The 27,367-nt window shown below is 41.7% G+C and overlaps 1 protein-coding gene across 6 annotated transcripts in view; it reads right to left on the reverse strand.

The window, feature by feature from the left end:
• The window catches only part of CALD1 (caldesmon 1), a 162,172-nt gene that overhangs the window by 29,380 nt on the left and 105,425 nt on the right, over positions 1-27,367 (reverse strand). Inside the window, exon 1 of one of the 6 annotated variants that reach the window (XM_058022075.1) lies at positions 16,099-16,218. The exons of the other annotated variants lie outside the window; for them this stretch is intronic. Coding sequence (XP_057878058.1) covers positions 16,099-16,145 — 47 coding nt within the window. The 5' untranslated portion in view covers positions 16,146-16,218. Of the gene's footprint in view, positions 1-16,098; positions 16,219-27,367 lie in introns of those variants that run through there. 6 annotated transcript variants of the gene reach the window in all.

Genomic DNA, 27,367 nt, shown 5'->3' on the forward strand with positions numbered 1-27,367 from the left:
TTCTAGAGGAGGCAGGGAGAAAGAACTGCTGTGGATCTGAACCCTGACTCCATTTCAAGGGTCAGAAATAAATGAAAAAAATTCCAAACAGAACAAAAGCCTTTAAGATTTTTAAGCAGTTCATATCTGGCTTTTCTTTCCTCCATGGTTCACTCAAATGCCAGTCTGGTTTTTATGCCTGCAGAAACACCTTGCATCCTTCTCAGCAGTGCGCTCACAACAGGGACTCAATTCGACACAATTGCACCTATTCAGCAAGCTCTTTCCCACACTGCTTTGTTATCCTGGAGCTTTTACATGTATTACAGATTGATTTTGCCTGTGGTCCACCCCAAGAAATGAGATCATCCATCCTGTACCAAACTACTGCACCTCCAGCTTGCTACCTAACCTACCTCTAAGACCTCTGCCCTCTATTACGTAAAACCACAGCAGCTGAGGTGATATCTGCTGATTTGTGGCTCCAAATTTATGTCAGATGGAGGATGTCAGTAAAATGTCCTCAATGACAGATTTCACTGCCAGACTAAGCCCATAAAAGCTGAATTTGTTGGCCTTCTGTGCTCTTAGAAAGTCACACTATTTACCCAGGCTCTTCCTGAAAGGATGGGTGGGGTGAGGATGGACTTTGTTAAAATACCCACTGGGGAGTGCTCTTTGTGCCACTGTTGACATTCAGCCCCATTTTATTTATGATGAAATATGTTTTTAGACTTTTTATTGTTTGCTTAATTTGTGTTGTGATAGGCACACTTCAAAACCTGAATATAAACAACTGATCAATCTTCACCTCAAAATAAAAAATAAAACCATAACAAGGGCACATGCTTCCACAGAGGGCTGTGCCTCTCTCTCTCAGGCTCTGCGTGTCGATCTCAGCTGTATTTCATTCAAGTCATACCTAAAAATGTGCTGAATGGTGGGGGGCAGTTGTGGGTAAAACTGTTTTTCCTAATCATCCCTTCATCATTCAGTGAGAGCTGCCAGAATTCTGCTCAGACCTGCTCAAGAAGATTCATTTTTTTATGGGGGAACAAGCAGAATTTCAGTCCAAAATGTTCATGCTTTAAAAAGATGTAGTGAGTGAAAACAGGAGATTATGGTGGAGACATGCAGACATGCCACCACTGTTCTCAGTCCAATGTTGTGCATGAATGATGCTATTAACACCCATATTTTTCACATTTTTCTCAATTTGACATGCCCCATTTTTTTCCACATTGAATGTAGGAGAGACAAGTGGATAAAATTAACCAATCACTGGGAATGAAACCCAGACAAATTAAAACTGGAAATTAAGCACATGTTTCGAACAGTGAGGATAATTACACACACAAGAAATGATGGAACATCCATCTCTTGCATCTCTGCATTAAGATGGATGCCTTTTTGGAAGTTATACTACAAAATAATACTGATTTTTGGGTTAATTGTAGATAGCTTGGTGAAATTCCACTAACACTTATGTATAGGAAGTTAGACTAGATTATATGGTGGCACCTGCTGGACTTAAACTGTACAGCCTTCCATTTACAAACACTACATGTTTCTCATTTTGCCCACAATTTATCTTTGTCTCAGAAGTGCTTTTACTCTGTTTATCCATCCATTCTACACAAGTACACAGCCTGTTCTTCTGAGCAGGCAAATTACCCAGATATGCCCACAGATCTTAGGCCAAAACAGACACTGGTGCACCTTTCAGTGTATTATGTTCTCATATTCACTTAATTTTCATACTGTGTTCCTAATACACTTTCTTCTTTTTCATAGCTCCAAAGACTTCAAGGATTATTGGTTTTTTCTTATCAAATATGTTTTCAGAAGAACATTTTTTCTGTCAGACGTGGCATCCTTAATTTCCTACTATACATTTAGAAGCATTTCTTCTACCATAATCCTTGATCTAAAATACCTAAAAGGCTAAAACTTTTGGCCATTTTAACAGCAATTTTTTTGTTTCAGCTGATCAAAACCTTTGGATTATTTACTTTGGTTAAGGAGTTGGCTGGGAGGTTGTTATTTTGTTTACATGACAAAACAGTTAAGCATGGGAAAGAAAAGGTCTTCTGAGAGTTTCAGTTTGTGACTTTTTTTTTTTGGTTTCTTTTTTTGATGTTTTTGACATTTCGATTTTTTTAACAGATAAGGAAAGAGTAGGTAAATTCATCTCTCTAACAGTGTGATTCTGAAATCCAGGGTGCAAGCCATCCACGTTGAAGAATGAAGGATAAAAAGTGACATGCAAAGCAGAAACCACAAGGAAAAAGGACTCCATAGGGACAACAAAAATCCTTGGTGATTATCAAATAATTAATGCCAAAACCATCCAGAGATTTGATTGCTTTGCTGGAGATGGTGCTGAAGCCTCCAGGAAAGTCCCTGGCTTCTCAAATTACTGGTTCCCATTGAAAATGCAAATTTCAGTTTTGTAGATGTCCAAGATTTCCAATGCCCTGTCTCTTTTCCTTTTTCCTGCTCGTAACAGCAGAGTCCCTTTGGTTTTAGACTCAAGCCCTAAACCTGGGCCTCGCAGTTAGATCCATCTGTACCACCACAGCATCTCTCTGCACAAAGGCAGAATGACTCATGCACCAGCCTATTTTTCTTTTTTCTTTTTTTTCCTCCCTTTCCTCATGGCTTAAAACTGATGATCTGTTTCATAATATGAAATGCAAGCAGATTCTGCAACCACAGCCACATAGCTCTGGTATATTGCCTCTGAGCACCTCAGCATAAATCCAACACAGGGCTGCAAACATGAAGGGTAAAACCCTTCTGCTACCGAAACAATGTCAAATTTGCCTCCAACGTATATTATATTTAGATAAAAGTGCTTGCTGGAAATGTACCAGGGGGAAAGCACATAATTCTCTCAATATGTGAAGCCTAATGCTCTGCAGTTTTACTGCACAACAATAGACATGGCATTGACCTGCCAGTGAGCAGAGCAGCGTATCCAATCTGTTCTAATTTAGAAGTTTCACATGGAAAAAAAAAAGAAAACAGAATTTAAAAAAAAAAAGCAGAAAACAATAATTGGCCTTCTACCTGATAATTTTTTACTGTTTTCCTTGAAGCTTGGTGGAGTTCACCCAGATCTCTGTTTCCCTGGCATATGCAAACATGCAAAAAAAGGTGTACAAAACAAGCTTGCTTTTCCAAATGTGGAGAAAGTGGGAGCAAATCCCAATCAGTGTGCATACCACTGTGGTTAATGTGGTATTTGTTGACTCTGGAGCAAATTGCTTGCTGCCACCACCTCCAGCTTTTAGTGCTTTATTGCATATAAAATCCAAAATAATTTGTGCCACAGCCTTACCCAGTAAGTAATATTTCAGGCACATGACTTGAGAACAATGGGCATCTTGCCTAGCTGAGGCATAAGTCAGGCTTTACAGGATTTGCCCTAGAATGCACAATCCACAATTTCTACAAAGACAAATAAGAAGTTTTCTTTCTTGTGGTTTTGGGCTGCTATATTTAATATGGCTTTCAAGGCAGTTTTATATGTCAAATTGCTAGCTTAGTGATTGCATCCAAAATCAAGACCTAACTCAATGTGCAGTTTAGCCCAATAGCTGCAGCACGCAATATTTTTTGAAAATATGTAGTTTCAACTTTAAAAAAATGTTTCTGGTGTGGTCTTTTTGTTTTGTTTTTATTTCAAAGCTGCATCCTCAGACATTAGCGAACAAGAACAAACTGATCATTTCAGGAAAGCACAAACTGAATTTACAATAAATCATGTATGAATTCCTGACCTGGAAACCCAGCCTTCAATTTCATCTGCTCATCTACTTTCACCCTGTTTACCAGCTTTGGAGGCTTCTTTAATGCAGCACTCTAGGAAATAAAGGGCCTCTTAACAAACCAACAATTCCACTTCATTTCCTCCACAAAGATCAACAGGATTGCTGCATTTTAAGAGTGCTGTATTTTAAAGGGAAATGCAGGACCATGAGGATAAGGTTTCATAAACACCAAGCTTCTTTGATTTCAACCTGCTCTTGCTCCACTGAATATCATGCAAGGACAAAGACTAACAAAGTTAACTCAGAGAATCACCTATTTAAGGAATGACACATCAATATCCAAACCAATCTCAGTCACACATCCTAACCCTCCATCACCCTGCCCAATCTACTCACAATCAACTCCCAGCATATATTCATTCACCATCCACCCTGACAAAACAAGAGATTTGTGAAACTGGAGATGGAACAAGTCTTTGGTTTTCAGAAATGAGAAATTTCTGAGCAGGATTGCCTTTTGCACTCCTGCAGTTTCTTCTCTTTGCAGGGTATAATGAAGGACCACAAGCCAGGACTCTACAGAGGGCAAGTGCTGAAAGGAAGAAAATTCCCAGCATCCCATGGATTGATATCAAGGACAATGCCCACCAGTAGTGCTGGAGCCACCCTGGAAGGAGTTTTTCCATCTATCAATGCTGCCATGCCTGGGGTGGATCAGGTTGTGGATGGCTTCATACCCAAACCAGAGGTCTCTGATTTAGGGCTGACCCTGAAATTCATGCTGGATTTGGGACAGAGGTACTAAGTAGGGCAGGAAGGAGGAATGTGGAAGCAGGAATAGCAGACTAGGTCTGTAGCACAGGAAGAAGAAACACCCCTGGACTGTGGGAAGGGAGAGAGGAGACAGACCACAGCAAATGGATGAGGAGCCTCCATCCCTGCAGTGGGGGATGGAGAACATCGATAGAGAAATACTGGGAGAACAGGGAAAAGGGAAACAGGTCCTTCCAGGAATAGCAAGGACAGGGCAAGTGGCTGTCACCAACACCCAACCAGCTCCAGAGGGCTGTCCAGGGCCTGGAAAACCACAACCATGACTGATGGAAGGGAAACCGTAACATAGCAGGGTGTGACTACCCAGGTTATACATCACTCAGTAACCTCCGAAGTGTTCTGTGGTCTAAAACACCTACAAACAGCCCGAGCCCAGCATTTCTGTTGCTTGCGCCATTGAAGGTATGGGTGTTAGCATTAGTCTGGTCTCTGTGAAGCATCAAAACTGCTCTGTCTTTCCCAGGGGACTAGAGGTTGTCATTAAATGACTATTGCTCAGAGCCAGGCAGGTCCCCAAGGATGTCTGCTGCAGCTTTCAGAAATACAGCAAACACTGTGCTGACCAGCCAAGTACAAGGCATGTACAGGGAGTCTGGAAAAATACTTTACCAGATAATTCCTCAGATAATAATAGAATAATCTTTTTTTGTCCACTCTTCCCAGCACAAAATATGCACTAGAAGGACACAGCCTGAACATAGCACAGCAGACTATTGAAACAAATACCACAAACAGGATAGCAGACAAAATGCAAGGCCAGAACATGCACCAAAACAGAGTAGACTGTGAACCCTTATGCTAACTGAAATAAACCACTTGAGGGGAAATATGGCATTACAAATACATCCAGTGCTGCAGCATGTGGTGAGTAGAAAAAAAAATTAATGAAAAACATTTTCTGGTGCTGATTCCCCACGCACACAACTCAAGGATGCTGTGCAGGTGTGGATTTAGTTTCAAGGGAAATTCATGGCTGTTTGCTTTTAGCATGGGCAAGCATCTCTCTCTTTCTGAGGTGTTTAAGAAGCCTACTGTCAACAACCAAGGTGATTAGGAGACCCTTTCAGTGAGGCAGCAGAGGAATTATTAGTGCAGATCCCGTCATTTGCTAACAGGATTAGGGGCAGACACATTCCATGAATCCCTGTGAAAGCTAATCCTGATGTGTCTTTCACCTCCATGAAAGGTAAAGAACCCTTCCATAAAACAGGTCTGTACACATCTGCAGGGTCACGTACAGCACTTTGAACAGCACACTAATGGTACAACAATTTGCAGACATCGTATAACAGCACTGTGCAAATTAAACAGCTGGAGATTTGAAATGCAGCCATTGTAACTACACCCACACAAACACAATAAAATATCCTGCCTTCATCCTTTCAATTAGTTTTCCCTTAGATGTGCTTGTTTTTCTCATATTGCTTCCCTGGAATACTTATTCCAGAGATGTTACTCATAAGAAATTACCAAGCTCAGTACTGGAGATTCTGTCTGGAAAGCTGACTGAGCTCATGAGAGCTGATTAATCACACTGCAAATACAAATCCAAAAGCCACTGTTCTTTAAAAAGTGGGGGAGAGGGACAACAGAACTCCAGTATCCAACAAAAACCTCTTCCATTTAAAAGCATCACTAACAAATTATCCACCATTTATAAGCTGTTCACAGAAGTGTCCAGATAAAAACCAGACATCACTAGAAAAGAACAATTTGCTTGCCCTAAAAGTGCCCACAGCCTGGAGACTTCCAAAGGGACATAGGCAGCTGTAAAGAGGCACCTAAAACAGAGAAACTGCCCTGTGGGGATATAGGGACAGGGTAAAATATTCAGTGTGATTTCAAACCACAGCAGTTATTATGGCACCCTTGTTGGTGCTGCTGCTGCTAATTTCAGTTTCATTCTGGAACAGCAGCTCCATACAGGAAGTCAGCCAGTAATTGTAATATTTTCAATAGCCAGTCAGTTGCAAAATGCTTTACATAGGTGAGCAACAAGACAGGAGGGACAGCAAGGAGCTGCTGTGATAAGAAAGCAATGCAGCCCCTGGAAACAGACTGCAAGGGCTGCCAAAAGAGGATCTGATCCCAAAGGTGAGAGGAGACAAGCCCTGATCGCCACCAGTTTCCATCACCAAGAAGCAAAGCTATCTAACAGATTCAACTGACGTTTTTACAGAGAGGGCCATCAAAAAATTCATCATTAAATGTACACACCCACAGATGTTTAAGCCAAGGCTTCTGGTATAATCCACTAGATTCCAGAAGTGAATGCAGACTGATGGCTATTTCCCCCTTGTTATTATACTAGTTCTTGGCACTGGTTAAATTCTTTCCATCAAAAGATCTCAACATGTTTTACAAATGTTAAGCAATCCTTGCAACCCTTCTGACTTCTGCGTGATGAGTACCATGGCTGTTATAATGCCAGTTTATGGAATGGAAAAACAGATCTATAGATGAACATACTACTTCTAGTCTAAACACAGCAGATTTGGTTTTCTGTTGGCTGCACTACTTCACACCTGCTCCAAAAACCTGTTGACGCTCCAAGGAGCTCTTCCAGCAATTTCTGAAGGGAGTTGTTGTGGGTATGTGGGCTCCTTCCTCCCAGTCCCATCCCCAACAGGTGCACTGTGCTGACTTCCACTGCTGCTCTGACAGAAATCATCCTGAGATAGACATTATCAGGATACCCATGTTCTGATCATGTCAGTGAAAGCCACTGACAGAATTATCCTGAGATGCCTTTTTCTGGCATACTGAACAAAGAGACATGCTCCCCTGAGCTCTCCCTGATGAAGTGATGGCCTAGCTCTGCTCTACATTTTAAATAAAGCCTTCTGTTGCTCATTTCCAAGGTATTTCCAAGTCAGTAGTCTACATTTTTAAAAACATAGTTGTGCCTGCTGGGAAATAGGAAAGGAAGGGCCAAAAGCAAGTTTAACCCAGGGGTTCTTGTGGCCTTGTCACTGCAAAAGCACCTCAGACTTTTCACAGGGGTCAGCAGGGCTCAACACAGTCTGGAACCTTCTGAAGCAGTTGGTTTTGAACTGAGATACACTTAAATGCCTGAAAGTATGAAAGAAATTGGATCATCATTGGGAAACAAGGAGTGGAAACAAGGTGTGGCCTGCTGCCACACCCTTCTGCTTCTCAAGCTTCCACAGGTACAGAAAGCTCAGCAGAACTTGGTGAGGCAGGACTCCCAAAAGCTGATGGAATGAGAAAAACCAGAGAGGTTTTAGTCCTAGAGAAACTGCAGGAAGTCACATGGGAATGCTTCTGTGCATTTCCACAGCTCTCAGTGCTCCCTCTTTGGTCCCACAGGGGAGATGGGACTGACCGGAATTCCAGCCAACCCTTCCAACCCCAGCTCTTGCAGGACTTGGTCTGGATTCAAAGTCAAAACTTCTCTCCTCTCACCTGGACTGCAAGACAGAGTGTTTTGGGGTGTCACTGAGACTTCTGCCACATTTGCACAGCAGATGGATCCCCAGAAATAACACCAGAGAGCAGACTTTACACTTGATCCAGCCATGCACTGCTCATCCAAGTATTCTCTGCCCAGCAATCCATTGTAGCCATTCACAGACACACACCAAGGCCATTGCAAGGGAGGCGCAATTCCATCTGTCCTTTTATCAAAGTTCTCACTGAATTTAAGTCATGCATCCTGAAAGGCACTGAGAGGGGCCAAACCCCAAGCACTGGACAGCAAATTCACATTTAATACACTTTTGTGAAAGTACAACATTTGTAAAGCAAGGATTTGGCAACGTAAAATGACAAATACCTGGCACAACATAGAATTAGGACAAGTGTAAGAGAATTTGAATTCCTACTCACACAGAGTAGGAATTCAACATTTCAAGTTGAAATGTTACCACATTTCAACTGAGATTACTGAATAAACAAGAAGCAGATAACCTTTAGCAGCTAAAAGGTAACAAAAAGGTCTAGGGATCAGCAATACTCTAAATTGAAAAAGTTAAGACTACTCTTAGTTCAAGCTATTAATTCTTAATTAATTTAATTCTTAATCCAAGCTATCTTCATTCTGCCAATGAGGTGCACCTGGATGTACTTAGGGGTGCTTCTGCCAGCTCAAGATGAGCAAGAGACAAAGTGCCAGTGTTGGTGCACAGCTATAATCACCCACAAACAGGTTTTCAGGACATTCGACCAAAGTTTGCTCAAAATACCACCACCCAAAATTGTTCAGAGGCAATAAACATAGGGCTGGGTGAGAGACACTGTCTCCAACCTCAGCACTTCACAGGGTGTTGGGTGAGTTTGAAAGACAGAGAAGAATCCAGGAATTCAGGTAATTAACCCCATGGCTTTCCCAAAATGCCAAAGGACCAAATGCAGCTCTTAGAGATGCAAGAAAGGAATATTTGTTCTCAGCTGAACGGGCTGCAAATTATCACTAAACCACATGCAGTCAGTGGGAAGATTTCACAGCCATATAGATAAGGACTATGGGAACACCAAGATAGCTCTGCTACAATGTCAAGAGAGTTTTGTGAGTTTGGTAAGCCTTGAGTAAAAGTTATGTTTTCAGAGAACAACAAAACTGCTTTGCTACAGACTTTATGGCAAATTTAACAGAGGAGCAAGGAGGACGTTAGTCCTCAAACTTCATCTTTCTAAGCAAAGTAAAAATTTAGCTGGTTTTGGAAACAGATGTGGCCTCTGCTAATGAGGCTTTTGGGCTTTTTGCAATCCTGAGAAAGAAAACTGCTGACATGATGTGTCTGACCACTCCTGTTCCAGGAGGAGGGAGATGACTAAGGCCAAGATGCACAACACCATCTTACACACCCAGAGCACATGCCAGTGATTTTCCTCTTGCAGGACAAACAGAATCCTAAAAAAACCCTCAGGCTTCACAGAGGAAAGATGAGTGTTACACAGAACACACACCCTGATTTAAAAATAGAATTCTTCTTTTATAGACATCAGTGTGCAAGAGAATACAGTGAGGTTGGAACACATTTCATTTGGGTTTTGCAAAATAATCAAATAAACACTATCAAGAGATGACTGAAAGGAAAAATTTAAAAAAGGGGAGAAAGGAAATACATGATAATGGAGAATGCCACTGTAGCTCATGGGAGCTAGAAAGCCAGGAACAACCTGAAAATGACCCAAGAGACTGCACAGGTTCCACCATGGCCATGTCAGTGAACATGTAGCACATGATGATAGTAGCACACATCACTGAGTCACAAACTCCACTAAATCAGGTACAACAAAAGTACAAACAAACAAGCAAAAACCAACTCAAAACAACAACAGCAAAAAAAAAACCCAAACAACAAAAACACATGCTAAGGAAGAAGCCAGGACACCAACAGTTGTGATGTTAAAACGTATTTCTGTAATCACACTGCAGCAACTCCAGTGCTGAACGAATTGCAGATGCAATCTGGCAAGCCAAAAAAACCTCCTGTTCAGAAACATGTAATATATTTTTATGCTTAAAAAGGCCTGTGGGCAATTTGGCTTCAGCAAACCAAACAGAAGCCAGAATTTTACATCCTGTACTGTCAAGTGCATTGGTCTCAAGGACACACCTCTAGGACAGGCCTCCACATTTCCAGAAGAATCGTGGGAAGAAAAACAAATGCACATGGGTGGCTTCTCCAGGAGCTTTTTTCTCAATTTTTTTAAATACATAGCACACAATTTAGGAGATATTTCTCAATAATGTTCAGTCTGGAACCAAAATCATCTTTTATTTTTTTGTTCTGTAATACAGCAACATTTGCCTTGAGGACCTGCAGCAGGACCAGAACCTGCTAAAGAGAGGTATAAAGCAGGTTGAAAGTGATCTGAAAAAGATTCAGAGTTCAGAGTGAAACTTCTTGCAGAGAGTTATTCCTCTCCAGTTGGTAGGTGAGGTTCTGCTGGAGCCAGTCTTGCTCATGAGAAACTGAATATTTCTCACTGTTGCTTAGTCAAGGTATGCAGAAAAGTGATGGATGGAAATTAAAAAAGAAGACAGAGTTAGCCAAGTCCCTGATCTTCCAGAGAAATGCTGCCTGGTGAAGGGTCTGAATACAAATAAGCATCTTGCATAAATAAAACCCCAAACCCTACCAATCACCCCCCCCAAAATTTGTTTATTAAGCTTTTGGGAGTAGCCCACACCTAATGGTGTATCTGTATATTTTGCTTAATGTAAACTGGTACCTCCAACCCCTGCTAATAAAGCTGTTTATTTTCCTTTTCTGCTTTATTATCATCCATTTGTCTTTCACATCCTTTCCATACTGTAAGCTAACCTCAATTATGCCAGGATATGTACTCTAGGATTACTATGGTGGAGAGCAGAGGAAAAAAATGGCTTCACAAGTGATTCCAGCAAATGTACAGTATTCAGAAGAAAATAAGCAAAAGAGTGACAGAGAAAACTGGGTATTAGTGATTAAGTTAACCATTATACCTCCTACAATGAAAGAAACACCTGAGCACCAGGTGGAAAGGGGGCAGCTACTTTACATCAGTTTCAGTCTCCTGCAGCACAAAGTGAATTTAGGCTGAGCCAATACATGGCTTAGTATTCTTTTTCCAAGAGATAAACAGAGACTGAGGAACAAAAAACCCAAAACTCCAGCTTCTGCCCTCATTTGAAACTTTGTTCACCATAATTCAGCCTAAAAGTCAAGGAAATACATTGAGTTCAGATGTGAAGCCTGTACTTAAGCCTGGGATGTGCTGCTCATCTCTGGAATTCAATATGCACATCCAAAGCAATTGGAAGGAAAAAACAGATGAGCCATCAGCTAAATCTTGTAGCTAGTACTTTACTTCAATAGTGGGTTTTGGAGAAGAGAGAAATTGCATTGAAATACTTTGGAGTACAGTGTGATTTTTCTGACAGCTTCACAAACTGCTTAAATGCTTTAGAGGTAAAAAAAGAAACCCACATGGAAAAGAGTTTTCCAAAGTGCTTGCTGTTCCCCAAAAAGGTGATTACAGCATTGCACTGCTGGACTCACAAAAACGCCTCGTTACCACATCCAGCTTGAGTGTCAGGGTGAGACTGCACAGCAGCAGCTGAGCACTCGTGAAAAGGAGAAGGAAAAGGGGAGGGCAAAGCAAAAGGGCGAGCGGGGGAAGCCCTCCCTGCCTGCCCTGCAAAGGATTTGAGCTGCAGAAAAGAGGAACCGTGTCAGCAAATGCCAAACCAATGCGATACCTGCCAAACCGCACCTTATCCCTCTCAATCAGCAAAAAAAAAAATCATCCACTGCCTGATTTCTCTTACCTCACCAATAAAGGGATATTTTTTTCCCTTATTTGGACAGTCTCCATGCTGTAAAATTCCGGCTCTAATAAGTGCCTTTAACAATATGTGCTGCACATCAGCACAAAAAGAAAGCAGCGAATAAAAGGAAAGCACAGAAGGAGAATAAAAGGGCTGAGTCCTAAATTAAAAAGGACAGCATCAGCTTAGCTTGGGCTCCAAAATTTGATCATAGATTTTATGAAATGGAGAATTAAAACTGGAATGGATAAATGTATGAAGGCTAACATTATACAGAGATATAATTATAAACTTGGCTCTGCAGCCACTTGTACATGCAAGCTGCCTTACTGAACTCAAGGAGACTTTTTCACCACATTTAAGAGCTTACACATCCCAAAATATAAATCAAATAGTCAGTACATGAAAATAGTGCAATGAAGGGTTTTTCAAATGTTTTTTACAAAGTAAAATGTGGATAGAGTGAAAAGTTACTGTAAGTTGAGCCTCTATGTTTCAATCATTTCAGTGACTGATGGAAGTGTTTTTCTTGGTTACATTTTTAAGCATTGGATTTAATTTACTGGATATAATTGACTTCATCTGCTTTATATGGAAATACGTACATATATATGAACTGAGAAGCAACAAGGGCCTGAAGCAATCACCAGAGAATTTCCCTGAGTTTTTCCTGATTTACTCTGAATTGGGAAGAGGGTGGATGGGCAGCGCAGGTTTGGCGGGAAGGGGGAAGGCAGGGGTATGAAGAAGCAGGATAAAGCTCTACCACCCCCATCCTGCACTGGTTGAACACCTATGCCAACAGTGTGGCTGTGGAGGAGCTATCTGTATTAAAGATCTGCACTAACAATGAATTTTCTAGTTTTGCTGAAGCAGAAGCAAAAACCCTTGTCAGAGTGAAGTGATATGGAAAATGTTCAGGGCTGGTTTTTTCTTTTTTTTTTAATTCAGCCTGGAACAGGAAAGTAAATCTTTCATGTAAGTGTTCTTTCTTTTTACTTTTCTCTTTGAAAGGTAGGTGAATTGGAATCAAAAGATTTTCAAAACTCAGAAATTTTTATTTACAAAAACTCACTAATTTCTTATGTAGAAAGTGTAGAAAAAAAATTTTAAAATAAAGTATTTCCTATTCTTTTAATTTAGACAAAGCCAATTTCAGAAACCTGACATGAACTCATAACCAGCTCTGCTCTGAACCATTCTGAAAGAGTTCCGGCCAAAACTCTCCCATATTTCTTAGGTTTTACTAAATTTACCTTTCATCAGAAGCAGTTCTCACAGCTCATTTGAGGCATTTGGACTCACAGCAAGTTCCTGGCCTGAACCAAGGCTTGCACAGGATAGAGAATTTAGCTCAGAATTTTTATAAAACTCTTCCCAGTCACTTGTTCTCTGACAAAACTTTAGATGCTTGATGCTCACAGTCTCAAATTGAGACTGGGGTGGATGCTCCAAACTCCACTCCAGCTTTGTGCTCCTGAGAGCTTTTCTTATGCTGAAAACAACATCTTTCACTGAGGTTTCCTATAGACCTGTCCTTTCGCTGCCACAGAAATCCCCACTCAAAAATGTTTCAGTTCTTCATGTAGACTTGTCCCTGCTGGGGAAGAGCCACTTTCAGAAATTGAGACTGGGATTCTTTGCTTCCAAACCAGAAAAATAACCTCACTATGGGCAAACATCTTCATATATCTTGTTGTAGTTATGTCCTTCTTGTATTACCTCAGCAGTGTAAAAAGTCTTTTACAAATTAAGGATCCAGGCCTTTGCCCACTGAGGAACAGGGATAAGGAGCATGGTCAAAAGAGAAGAACAGAAGAAGAAGAAAGCTTCAAGTTAAAATTAACAGCATCAATTTTTGGAGCAGAATTAACCAGACAACGCAGTGCCACCAACACCACTGCTATCTGTGGAGGAGTCCTCTTAAACCCCTCTCTTCTCCTAAAAAATTAGCTGAAATCAGTCTTGAGCATCCAGCCAAGATACAGAAAAGATAACCTACAATACAAAGAAAATTCTGCAAAAAACTGAGCTTCCAACAACCAAACTGAAGTTTGAACAGAACTTATCATTTGCTGGAAGAAAATATTGTACCTGTTGGCAAAGAGAACTTCTGTTTTCTCTAGGAACTTGCACAGTAAACACTTTAGTGTCCAGCACAGCAAGCCAAGCCAATCCCTATACATTCATTAAACAGACTTCATGTTTTCAGGCCAACCAGAATTTCTTGGCTCCACTGAGAGCTTCTGCTTTTAATTTCTAGTGTATCAAATGCTAACAGGATTATATTCAGCAATTACAGAATTTTCTACAAATACCACAAGTCCACTGAAAGCACAGAAAATATCTTTAAGCGACGCAGATGAAATGATCATATAAAGGGGCCATTAGAGGACATTTGCAAGAAGTTAACAATCACATTGTACCTCATTCAAAATAATGCAATAACAGCCTCCTCCTTTTCCCTGGAGAGTCTCCAGAGAGTGAACTTATAAGGATTTTAATACTCCTTTTCTTTTCCCCTGCAATGAGAAGCCATGAGCCCTTGGAATGATTACGTTATGCCTCAGCCTGGGAAGGGCAGTATTTCATCATGTATTTATTTCTCTGAGCAATGCTTTGAAGAAGCCTTTGTGGGTAATGCTAAAGGTGTCTTCCCTCTTTTGGCCTGAGGTCATGGAGATGTTTGTTACAAGGAAATAAATCAGTTTCCAAGTTCTGGCCACACATTTGAGTTCTCTTCAGAGTCCTTGCCAAAGAGAACTTTGCTTTTCTTCCCCAAGCATGCTCCTGTGAGTCTTGACAAAAGAAACCCATGTCTGGTTTTCAAGGTGTGTCTGCTTTTGTTAGAAGCTGTTACAGGACCCAGGACTCTCAAAATGCAGCAAAACAACACTACAGTAGCTACCCATACTTCAAGAGAAAAGGATTGTTTTCACTAAGGCGGAATTTCACTGATTATAGTGAACTCACTTCACACTCAAGCTAAGGCTTTGCTCCCAGCTTTTACTCCCCCAACACATCAGATATGCCAAGTATAAAGGCAGCACACTGCTGGTTCCCTCTCCTGCCCAAAAGGGACTTGAGGAGAATATCTCCCAGCAAGGATATCCAGTGGTCCCCAGTATTTTAAACAAAACAGCCAGACCCTCACACCTCATTAAACCAGGTCCAGCACAGACTAGAAAGGATTTCAAGGTCACCTCAGAGGTCCAGCCTGGACTCAGGGCCAGCTCCCCACATCAGGTATCACAAGGCAATTATATAATTATACATGATTTTATATATATATAATTATGATTACATAATCACTAAAGTGTCCAAATCTCATCCACTTTGCCCTTTCCCCTCCCTTGCTTTCCCCTTGCAGTGAGTACAGAGAAATTGGCGCTCCCTGTTCCCATACGGAACTATGGGAGGGCTGGCTACTGTGGCTTGTGGCTGTGTTTCACCACAGAATACCACACAAAAAAATGCCATCTGACATGCCCTTAGTTAAATTATTATTTATTATCCAGTTTCTGAAATCACAAGGAAGGATTTCAGATTCCTGGAAGGGACTTCTTGGAGGGGCTGAGTTTCAGAAATCCCTGAGCTCCCTCTCCCTCCAAGAGCACAGGATTTCATCCTGGAAACTCTAAAAACAGGCATAGAAATCCCAGTTGCTCTTCAAAACCTCTCCCAAGCTTTAAACCAAACCCCTTATATAAATCACAGCAATTTAGAAACATAGCAGTGCCCTGTTTCCTACCCATCAACTCATAAAGCAGACAAATACAGGTCTGCTTTACAATACAAAAACAATACAGGACAGGAATAAAGCAGATTGTATTACTGGCAATATTACTCAGGCTAATTGATTTTCTCCTCTTGCTTTTCCTTCCACATTCAGGCATGAATGTGCCATGAGGACTGTATTTACTCAGTGAATTAAGCAATCTGAGTTATGCGAAAGCTTTCACACTAACTATGAAACTTCTGCAAACTTCCCACCAACAGAACTCCAACTAGCAGCCAGTTCTCTTACCTGCAATCCAGGTAAAAGAAATGCATGAATACAAAGATTTTAGACAACAGAGCACAATATAGCAAAAAAGAAGCAAAATAACCCAATCTGTTGCATATTTCCCAGTTCAGCCAGCTTCCCAGCTGTTCTGTTCCCCTTGCCATTTGCACCACCCCAGCACCAAAAGGCTGAATCCATACAGATATAACACACTGGCCACTCACTTGGAAAGGCTGGACAAGTTCTGCCTGCAGTGTGATCTGCTGATCATGTCTGCAGAGGATGAATCAGTGCAAGCTGCTGGCAGCTCCAGGGAGCAAATGGACGGATGATCAGGGCGTGGAATGAGATAATAAAAATGCCATTATCCTTTCAGGCATGTGAGGCTCATTGGATGCTCTTTCCAGCCCACAGGTTAACCATTTGGTTGGTGCTGCAGCTCCTGGAATGACACTCTGTATTTGCCTGTTGTCAAGCTCATTATCTCTCTCATATCCCCCTCCCCTCTGCTCTGTGATCCTATGATTATTTTTTTTTTACTGTATTTTCTCTAATAGATCCTCCTCCTCATTTCTGGGCCCCCAGTTACAGAAATTCCTGCAGATTCCCCAGCTGCTCAAGCTGCCTGACAAACTCTTGCTTCCCATTCAGCTTTCACAAGAAGGGATTCTGTTCAGGCAGCTCATCCGAGCAGCTCAGCACTGCACAGAGGTGTTTTTACAAGTGCTTGCTCACAGGAAAGTCACATTCCAGCCTGCTGAGAGATGAGAGCACCCAGATATAAAATAATGGTGCAGGGAGCAGTGCTCCCTTTTGATAGTAAATCACTGCCTAAGCATTGTGCAGGCACTTTCATCCAGTCTAACTCATGAAAGGTCAGGCTACATCAGACAGCTCAAGACTGAGGGTGATTTTTAAACACAAACAAATCCAGGGAGGTGGGGAGGTGCTGCATGCTCAATTTGCAGTCAAGGTAAAACCATCTTTTGTTTCACAACAGGATTAAAACCAGGACTGGAGCTGAACCCAGCCTAACACACTGTCTGTCCTCAGTGTTCTTCCATGTGAGCAGGGCAGGAAATAGAAATGCAAACAGATTTAAATGGAAGCACCATCATTTACCAGTTTCATATGCTTGGCTCTCATACCCTTTCCCCTCAAAGCCCAAAAATGTGAGCAAACTGGAACCACTCACTGTGCTGTCCTGCAGCTCTTCCACCCCAGGCTGTGATCTTGTTACCCCTCATAAATTACCAGACTGGGTGTGGATGGATCAGCATCCCAAAGGGAAATGTCTGCTGTGAGCTGTCCTGTCTGTGGGGAGGAACATGGGGTTCAGCAGGTGGCACTCTCACCTTGGGGTGACACCCAGGCCACCCTCTGCACAGAGCCATGGACAATGCACGGCCAGGGGAGCAGCAACCCTGACTCCTCTTTCCTCAGAGCTTTCCAGAATCCAACAGCTGCACTTTGCTAGGGACACTGATATTAATTCAAGCTCTGCTTAAGTCCCATAGGCCTTAACTGGTTCTTTTTTCCTCCCAAAAACTCTCTCTCCACTTTTAATGAGATAGATTCTTTGTGAAAAGTAACAATCCTGTGCTTTATGGAGAGCAGCACTAACAGAACCAGAGGTCACAGTGTCAAACTGCTTCAGGAGAGATATAGGTTGGATATTAGGAAAAAGTTTTCATGGAAGGGATGATAAAGCTCTGGAATGGCTGGCTGGTTAGGTGGTGGAGTCACCATCCCTGGGTGTGTTTAACAAAGCCTGGGTCTAGCTGAGGTGATGTCAGGCCATGGGCTGGACTCAATGATCTTGAAGATCTCTTCCAACCCAGTGTTTCTGTGAGTGAAATTCTGTGAATTCAGCTGTGTGTGAATCCAGCTGTGTGTGAATCCAGCAGGTCCCTAAGCTTACAGCAGAACTGGCTCCCCTGAAAGATGCTGAAACACATTGTGCCATGTTGCAACCCCTTGGAAAAGAAGTGGGAGCAGGATCTGAAGCAGCTATAGAGGAAAAGAAGTGGGAGCAAGAGGATCTGAAGCGGCTATAGATCCTTGCACTTCATAATCCCTTGAATATTTGGAAGCCAAATGTTTGTTGTTTACTTCAGCACCTTAACCAAGAGGGATACTTTCAGTACACTGTGGCCCTGAGGTGAAGATCTTGCATATGGAGCAGGAAGAGGCAAATCACCTCCCAGATAATCTCAAAAATTCACATGGGCACCTAAAGCACAAAAACTGACGTGTCTCAACCTGCATTCCTTGTATGTCCTGATGCTTCAGAGATCTAGGACACCAAAACCCCCAAGGAAGACCCTAGAAAGAGGAAAAAAAAAAAACTGGAGCAAACAAATGCTAACCACACCAGAGCACTTGTGAGGTGTCATTCATGCCAATGAACTCAAGGCAAATGGCTCCAGCAGTGTAAGGTCATCTCTTGCAGCAAGGAAAGGAACTACAAGGCCTTTCCTATTTTCTGACCATTAAAAGCAGTGAAATGAGGAGGAGGAAGGAGACATGAGAGCTTTCCAAAAAGGAAATTATTACAGGGAGGTTCCAATGTCTACTCATACTAACAATAAGAATGTCCAGAGGTCATCCAGAGAGCCACTTAATATTTTGTTTGTTATTTTTACTTTAACCATTCCTGCAAGCAAGGCAGAGTTTTCAGTGAGCTGATCAAAAAAGCCTGTGAACCTTTGTTTCTTTTGAAATGACAGTGAATTTAGAACCTGACAGAGGCACATGTCCAGACCATTACTTTCCATATGTAGCTTATTCCTCTCTGTACCTATTTGCCAACAGGGAATTCTCTGTGATGCTCACTGCTCTTGTCCTGTTATTCAAATACCTTCATGTTTCTTTAGCGGTTTGGTCCATGTTGAGGCAATTTTAAAACAGGAAGCTTACAGAAACACACCTGATTGGTTTCAGAGACAGTAAATAGCTCTCCCTGCACTGCCCTTTGTCTGTGCCACAAGTCTGAAAGAAGCAGGCAGACTTGCAGAAAAATTTGCAGAGCTACTGGCATTTTGCAAGAGAACAACTGTTTTTTATGAAAATCCATTCTAATGACATTAACATCTGCTCCTTATTTGAAGAATATTTTTAACTGTTCCCTCCCTGGGAAAATGAAAGATGCCACAGTTTCTTTCATGTTCTCACGGAGCAGACAAACTCTGCTGGTTTTTTTAAGGTCTGTTCTGAAATGCCCCAATAGAGTTCACTGCAGGGAACTCAGTGGATGCATCTCACAGGGCAAAAAGCATCTGCATTCACCATCCTTGGAGATTTCCTTCTAGGACACTGGCATGTGAGCAGGGAATTTATTTCACAGATGAGCGACACTTTGTGTATTAAATCACTTGCTGAAGGTAAAGTCTGGCAGCTCATACATGATCTCTTGGAGTGTATCTCTTGAGCACTTACAAAAACAAGACTATGCACTTTGTCATCAAATAATGCTGAGCTGTCTCTTACTATATATATTTTTTCCAAGTCAAGCTGTAAGTATCCCAAGTGAAGGAGATTCTGCCATTTCCCAGTCATAAGTTTTCCAAGCTCTTTCAGGATTCAGGACTAAGAATCCATCCTACAGCTATGATATCTATTCTTCCCTTCATTCTCTAACTCTATCCCATATTTATAACTACTTGGGTGCCCATAAAGAGCAACAGTGTCAAAAAATTTAATGTGTTCAATGAAACTCAGCTGCCAATAATGTAGATCAAAGTTCTCTTTGCCCCAGCTGTTCCTGGCAATAGGTAATTTCAACAAATTGAATGGTTTTATATGAGATTATTGTTATTTTTAAAATATTGGAGGCATGCTGCAAAGATAACTATTCACTTCAAGCTTGGCCACAAAAGCCAAACTCTTTCAAGATTCAAGACTAAGAATCCATCCTACAGCTATGATATCTATTCTTCCCTTTATTCTTTAACTCCATCCCATATCTATAACTACTTGGGTGCCTATAAAGAGCAGCAGTGTCAAAAAATTTAACATGTTCAATGAAACCTATGAGTACCCAGCTATGTATGTGGATTTATGTATTAAAATACATACTCAAATTGAAATATGTGGGTTTGGGCATCTGCATGTGCAAATCATGGAGCCACACACAAGCAGAATTTGCATGTTCACACTGACACATTATCAGGTAGCAAATGTCTTATCAGAAAACAGAACTATTTGCATAGACAGGTTTTGCAGGATTGGGAGCACAAGCCTTGTACATTAGAATGCAAGAGCCTGCAGCCCACAATTATAAACACATCCAAAATATGGAGCTCCAGATAAGACCCATGTAGAGTCCATGCAGCATTCAGTCCTATCTGATGCCTGCTTTGCTGAGACAGGATGGATTTTGGAAGAGAATTCAATTTTCTCTGACTGTCCTCAGTTTTTGAGGTAATATTATCCTGCTTCTCACATGGAGAAGTTACTGACTGCATGTATGGATGAAACAATAAACAAAACAAACTACAAGACAAGTGTTAAAATCATCTTCCAAGAAGAGCTATCACTGTAAATTGAAACTCGAATAGAAAACCATATTTGCTGGTGTTTGCATTCTCTATCAGTCATTTATGGGGAAATCCAGAAATAAAGCAGCATCATATTTCCTGGGTGTGAGAGACCATTTCCACCAAAGCACAGCTTTTGTTTTCTGTCATGTTTTCACTGTTTCCAAATAAACATGGAGATCCAAACAACAGTCCAGGATAAAACCACCAGGATACAGATAATTTCTGGTCACCAGACAACTGGAATGGAGGAAAGTGTGAGAGGGAAGCAATCACAAAGGCTTTATCACTTCTCCCTATGCCCTGGCACAGGTGGGGGACAGACTCTGGTGCCCTCCTGCTCTGAGCAGGAGCCCATTTCTCTCCCCACTCAATTCCATGCCCATTCTTTTCTGGTTTATGCATTTCAGGGACACATGGCAGTTTTCACAGCAATAAAAAACAATCAATCATTTTGGCTTTCAAACTTTAAAATTTGCTCTCTCTCATTTATACCCGAATCACAATGGCTATTAATAAATTTCAGCTTTACCAGTGTGAAGAATAACACTCAAAGCCCAGACTTGAAGCACTTCTGCTCACAGCCATGTAGGATAATACTTGCAGAGCCCACAAAACAGAAAGCTGCATAAAGCTGCCAGTAATGCAGATGTAAGCTCTCTTTGCCCCAACTGTTCCTGGCAATAGGTAATTTCAACAACAGGTTTTAATATGAGATTATTGTTGTTTTTAAAATATTGGAGGCATGCTGCAAAGACAACTACTCACTTCAAGCTTGGCCACAAAAGTCAGAAGGAGCCACAATGTGGTAGGTGTGATACAAACACAGATGATGGATGCATCTCCAGGCAAAATAGGCCCTGCCTTGATTTTACTGCTGAGAGGGCATGGGTGGAGGCCTCAGCCACAGCTCCTGAGCAGACAGATCAGTAAACAACAGCAAGCTCAGAGTGTGAAATGTTGGATCTGTTCACCCCTGTGTGCCACTGCATGCCAGCAAGAGCATCCAGTGTCTTGGTCCTGTCTGAATCCAGGCTTTGGGCTTGATCCTTCACTGCTGGGAGAGTTTTATATGAATGTGTGCACACATGAAAACAGCTCTGGGAGGCGAAGAGCTTTTCCAGCTGGGCCAATTTATGGAGACATTCCTGTACCAAAATCCCCTGTCTTACGATACTCCGAATTTAACTGGTGAGCGGTAAAATTCAGAGTATCGTAAGACAGGAGATTTTGGTACAGGAAGGTGTCCATAAATGACCTGTAAATCGGTCATTTACACATGCGCCAGTCAGGATCTCACTTCACAAACAACCCCATAAACTCAGCAAAAGCCATCCAAACTCCACCAAAGGCACCAACTGTTCAACAGTTTATGCCACTTGAACAGCTCAGAGGTATTCAAAATGCAAACTTGACCAGAAACACTCAGTTTGGACCTTTTTTATCCCTCAACTGAAAGTGGATCCTCAGCCCAGGCCCCTGCTCCATGCAGGTTAATGCTCAATTATGCAACCCTGTCTGACTGGACCAGTCATTTTTAATATCTGGTGCTGGCCCTTAGGTGTTTTAGGAGCAGCTTTATTTCACTGGCTGCACAGGGATTACCAGCTAACCGGATGCTCCCAGGAACTTTTGGAGAGCAAACAGTGTCAGTTTATTTAATAACTTTCAAAGTGAAACTAAAATCTTGTCCAAATCATGTCTCTTCTGATTTAATTAAAAGGCACCACACATACTGCACTGCTCTGTTAATCATTAACTAAGTTAATTCAAGACAGAAGATGAGTCTTTTCTTTCCTTCAAAAGCCTCCAGCCAGCAGAAAACTTAAAAAAAATAATTCCAAAAAAAGAACAGTACAGTATGATTTTTGTTAGAATGGTCAACACTTCAGTATGCTTTTCCCCTTTCTTCTGTATTTCTGATTCCTACAGGAATGCATGTTAAAAGAGAGGGGCTGGGGTTTTTTTCTCTTGCTTGGCAAAATACCTTTCCTAAATTTTCTAAATATTGCCTGGTATTTGCGTCAATATGACAGTCATTGGGCTTGACAGGAATCAGATTGCTAAACCCACACAAAAACTCATTGGAAATTAGGAGCTAGTTGTACATTCAGTTTCATTCAAATCCACTTTAGCAAACTGGCAGAGGGTGGATCTGAACTGTCTCTGTTGCTCCTTCCTTCCATGGCTCACTGCAGAGGTTCCAGCAGCACATTCATCTCCACACTGACTTTGAGACACAGCTCCTGTCTGATAAATCTCCTTAGCACTCCCATCCCAACCCATTTTTAGTTTCCAAGATGAGCTAGCAACATCCAACTTACTCTCCCTGTGCAGCAAGCCTTGCTAGCTTCCTCCAGGGAGGAACCAAACAGGACATTAAATGGTATTAGATGTGCAACACTCCATGGACTACTCAAGAAACAGGATACATCCAACACCTCTTTTTCCAACAAAGAAGACCAAAACAGAACCACACACACAAAAAAGATTTCTTTCCTTTCTTTTCATTTTAGGGAAACCTAAATATGAACTCTTCCAAGTCTCATCTGTACAATCTAACAGGATTTCCCTCTTGAAAGCAACAAAGGGTAGGGGCTGAACACTTCCACAAGTCCTGTCATATCAGATCAGGACAGTGCTCTATCAAGGCTGGATTCTTGCCTCCAGCCACGGCTCACCCCTAACGTTTTAGAGGAAAGCAGTGGGAAAAGGAAAAAATGCAAACCCCACTGCACCTGGGCCATGGAGCAGAGTTCTCCCTGCACGCAGAATTCCTCTCCGCCTGCTCTGCTGGGGCTCTGCCCCATCCAGGCCTTGCAGGCTTTCAAAAGAAGAAAAAAGTGATTTATTGCGTGGTGATAGACATAAAAGGGCACCAAGAAATTAAAACTGAATCACCATAGCACAGGACATAGTCTCAAGCTGCTCCAGGGGGGGTTTAGGTTGGGCATTGGGAGGAATTTCTTCACAGAAAATTGGGAGAAATTTCTTCACTCATGAGACCTTTCTGTGATTAGACCATTAGAAAGGTGATCAGCATGCAGGGAGCTGGTGGAGTCACCATCCCTGGAGGTGAGTAAGAAAAGGCTGGACGTGGCTCTCAGTACCATGGTCTAATTCACTGTGGTACGTGGTCATAGGTTGGATTTGATCTCAAAAGCCTTTTCCAAATTAATTTATTCTGTCATAAATGTTCAGTGATGGCATCACAGCATGTGTATCAAGGGCATGATGATCTGAGATCTTAAATTACTTAAATTTAGTGCAATAAACGACCCAACTATATTTTTTCTTTGCATACTCAAGTGCTAATCCTTATTTCTACACTGAAGTACCTGGAAGCTGTTATAATTTATAAAAACACCATGTGAACAACTCTGATTTTAGGCACTCCAAATCTGCTTCCTAGCTTCTCCTGGAAAATGGCTCTCTGGCCATACCTGACACCACCAGGACAGGACAGGTCTGAGCCAGCTCTCAAGTCCCTGGTTTCTTCCCACCTGCAGTGACAGATGATAGCAGGAAAAGCAGCTGTGAGTGTTTAAGGCAACTGGAAAATGCTGAATTCCTTCCCTCTCAGCATCTCTGGAACCCAGTGGCTTGACCACTCTCGCAAGGATCAGCATCCCTGTGCATCTCCTGGGTCTGCCATGTCACTGCACTTTGCCAAACTTGCACCACCCTGTAGGGGTTTCTGGTGTGCTGCAAGAAAAGCTCTGAACCCCAGCTGTTCTTTTGCTCCTCAAAGAACAGGAAAATCCCCTTTTCCCCCACTAAATATAAAAGAAATCCTTGTCAGCCCTCACTGGCTGGGATAGGTTTGCATTCTCTGCAACCTGCCACTAACCAATATCCCCCCTTTAAACTCAGCTCCTCATAGAAACTGAAAAAATTGGAGAAACTGGCAATGAGAGGCTTAAGAGAAATGTAGCCTTCCCCAAAACAGACAGACTTGTCTTCAAGGAGGTTTAAATAAAATAGCAATGAGAAGATTCAGTAGCAGTCCAGTTTGCAAAGCGAAATATCAACCACTGGCTACAAAGAAAAATAATTTCCTTTTTCCAATGGCAAACCTCCCCTTCAAGATCTGCCAAAAGCTGCAGCCTGAGTTTTAGAGCTGTGGCCATTCTTTCATGCCCTGATGGTGTTTTGTGCCCTGAGACATGGCTTCAGAGTGTCACATTTTATGAATAAACCTCATGGGATGGGAAGGATTCCAGGAACTCCTCCTGCAAAGGCTCTTACAGGATTTGGAGGTTCAGGAGAGATTAAAGCATATGCAGTATTACAAACCTCCTCCCAAAATTAGCCACTATAACAGGAACTTCTTACCCTTCCAATCTAAACAACTTACTTCCAGAAAGTGAATTTTCTATCATTCCAAAGCACAGGCAACTGAAGACAACCCTGTCCTTAAGGCATCATCCTCACACTTAGAGAGCTTGTGACATGTCAAGGTTTCCATGGGAATAATTAGAAATATCTCATTAAAATGGCCACCAGACATTTTAGTTCACTAGGGCTCTTCAAAAATATTAAAATAAACATTTCAGAAAAGTCTGAAATAAAGAAATCAGAAGCATTTTCAAAAACTTACAGGAATTCAAGCACTTCTAATACTTGAGAGCATTTTTTTTTCTTTTGGGAAAGGTTTGCAGCTTTTTCCGCAGCGTTCATTTATTTACACCAAAGCTGCTGTGAAATTCTGCCCTTAAGACTAAGAAAGTATTTCAGAACACAAATAAAGTAGAAAAATCCCTTCAGCTCCAAATGCCAAGGAAGAACCTAAAAGCAGGATGGAAGCATTGAACCACTTGTTCAATTCAAATTCATTTTGGTCTGGCAAAGAGTAAGCTAACATCCATTTCTGTGATGTTCTGTGATTTAACTTAGCTGTTTTTTAATGTTGGAAATACAGAGCTGGGAGAAACTGGAGCAATTCCCAGAGGAGATGCCCCCCTTTGGCAGTGGGAAGGGACGAGCAGCAGGTCCTGCCTCTCTGAACACCACCATGGACAAAGGCTCCTGCACCACTTGGTGCAATTTAAGTTAACACCCACAACACTTAGGAACTTATACAAAAACAGCCGGCCTGGACCAATTCTGAACCCAAAGATTAATAGATAATAGATATTTTGAGAGTGTAGAAACTGTACAGAAAAGAAACAAGTGTAGATCCTTCGCTGGTATTTTATTTCTATCAGCATTATTTAAAATGCATTCTTCTTAAATACAGTCTTTTTTCCAAACCCCAGCTTTGTCCACACCCTTCCATTTGAATCCCAAACACATTTTTTAAAAGTGTACTTCTTAAAAAAACAAAACCCAGACTATATACGTCTCAAATAACCCAACCAAATTATGGGATGTTTTCTTTCTCCATTCTTCCTTAGTAGGAAAAATATGAGTAATAATATTGACTAGACAGGAGACTATTTTTATGTTTACATTTTTATAATTTACAAAAACAAAATAGGGACAATTTTTCAACCATTATAACCTTCTGTTATGTTTTTGTCCTCTAAAATATTCCCTGAAAAAGGCTTCTCACATATGATAAGATATGACATGCAGAATTCCAGGGGATACAAGATTCTTTGGAGAAAGTCAAGAGGCATTGATTGAACTGGGAAGATAAGCCCTGATCCTCAGCTGTAACTGAGTTACTCCTGGTGCACAAAACAAGGCTTAAAAGGTTAAATGTGGCTGTGAGAAGAGCACGGTGCCTTTTTGTTTTTAGAAACTCCACATTTAATTGAAACTGGAGATAAGGAAAATGATCCTTTGATGAAGGATGAGCGGGGCCTGGCTTTAGGCATTTTCTTATCAAGATGGACATGTTGAGAACCCACCCACCAACATACCAGAAACCACAGCTGGCAAAGGCTGCACAAAGGCATTTCCTGCCTCCTGACTCTCTAGCTGAGGGCCAGATGCTCTACAATCCTTCCTTAAAAGCACAGCTAAAGCAGTGGGAAAGCAGAGCCTTGCCCAGTCTTGCATGGAGCATGGAAAGGCCAGGCAGCATCCCAGCATCAAACAGACCATGGTTCCTTCCCTGATCCTCAGCTCCCTGTCCTAGTGGGAGCCTGGGCCAAAGAACTGCTTTTCCTACCCCATCACCTCAAAAGTTACAGTTTAATCTTCCCAAGTGTCAACTCTTTAACTTCTTTTCTGCCACTCTCAAGGTCGGAATTGAAGCACTAGAGATGGTATTTCATATTCGGGCCCAAATGTTTATTATTTCTTATCTATATCACAGTCCTACAAGTTGTGAGTTCTACAGCATTCTACTAACAAGCTACAAAATGCCTAACTCTCTTTCCCTACAAGGTCTCTTAGGACTAAATTATCCAATTAAGAAATGACACCTAAATGATTTTTACTTTTAACCTAATAACTAATCCCTCATGCCCTGCAATGTGGACTTTTCTGTCCAATTACAAAACACCACCCAAACTCATGGAGAAGAAGGTAAAGAAGAAGGACCAGCCACTGCCATAAAACCTCCATCTTGCTTTAAATATGTTACTATATTCTAAAACCTTAAACTGTAAGTTTTCCACCCTATGATATCACACACTTCTATTCAAACTGCACACCCATAATCCCAGTGCTATGAATCAATTTTGGAAGCCTTCTCCATGGCCTCAGGTCAAATGTAATGTTCTCTTAAGGATCAGAGCCTCTCAGCACAGAAAGTTTAACATTCTCAGCATCCAGGGTTCCAGCATCTCCCCCAAGAGCTTTGTGCATCCCCAAAAACACACACAAAGAATTTTATTAATTCTGTAACTGATGTCAGATCACCTTGCAGTTAAGAGGTGCTCCAGCCCTTGTCTGTGGGTCCATTTTAGCCTCTTTACACCAAATGTTCTCCTCTATTTATCCAGAGAGCCAGATACAGTCCACACACCCAGCACACATGACTGCCACCTCCAAATGATGTTCT

This window comes from Melospiza georgiana, chromosome 4 (genome assembly GCF_028018845.1).
Source record: "Melospiza georgiana isolate bMelGeo1 chromosome 4, bMelGeo1.pri, whole genome shotgun sequence".
Classification (NCBI taxonomy): Eukaryota; Metazoa; Chordata; class Aves; order Passeriformes; family Passerellidae; genus Melospiza; species Melospiza georgiana.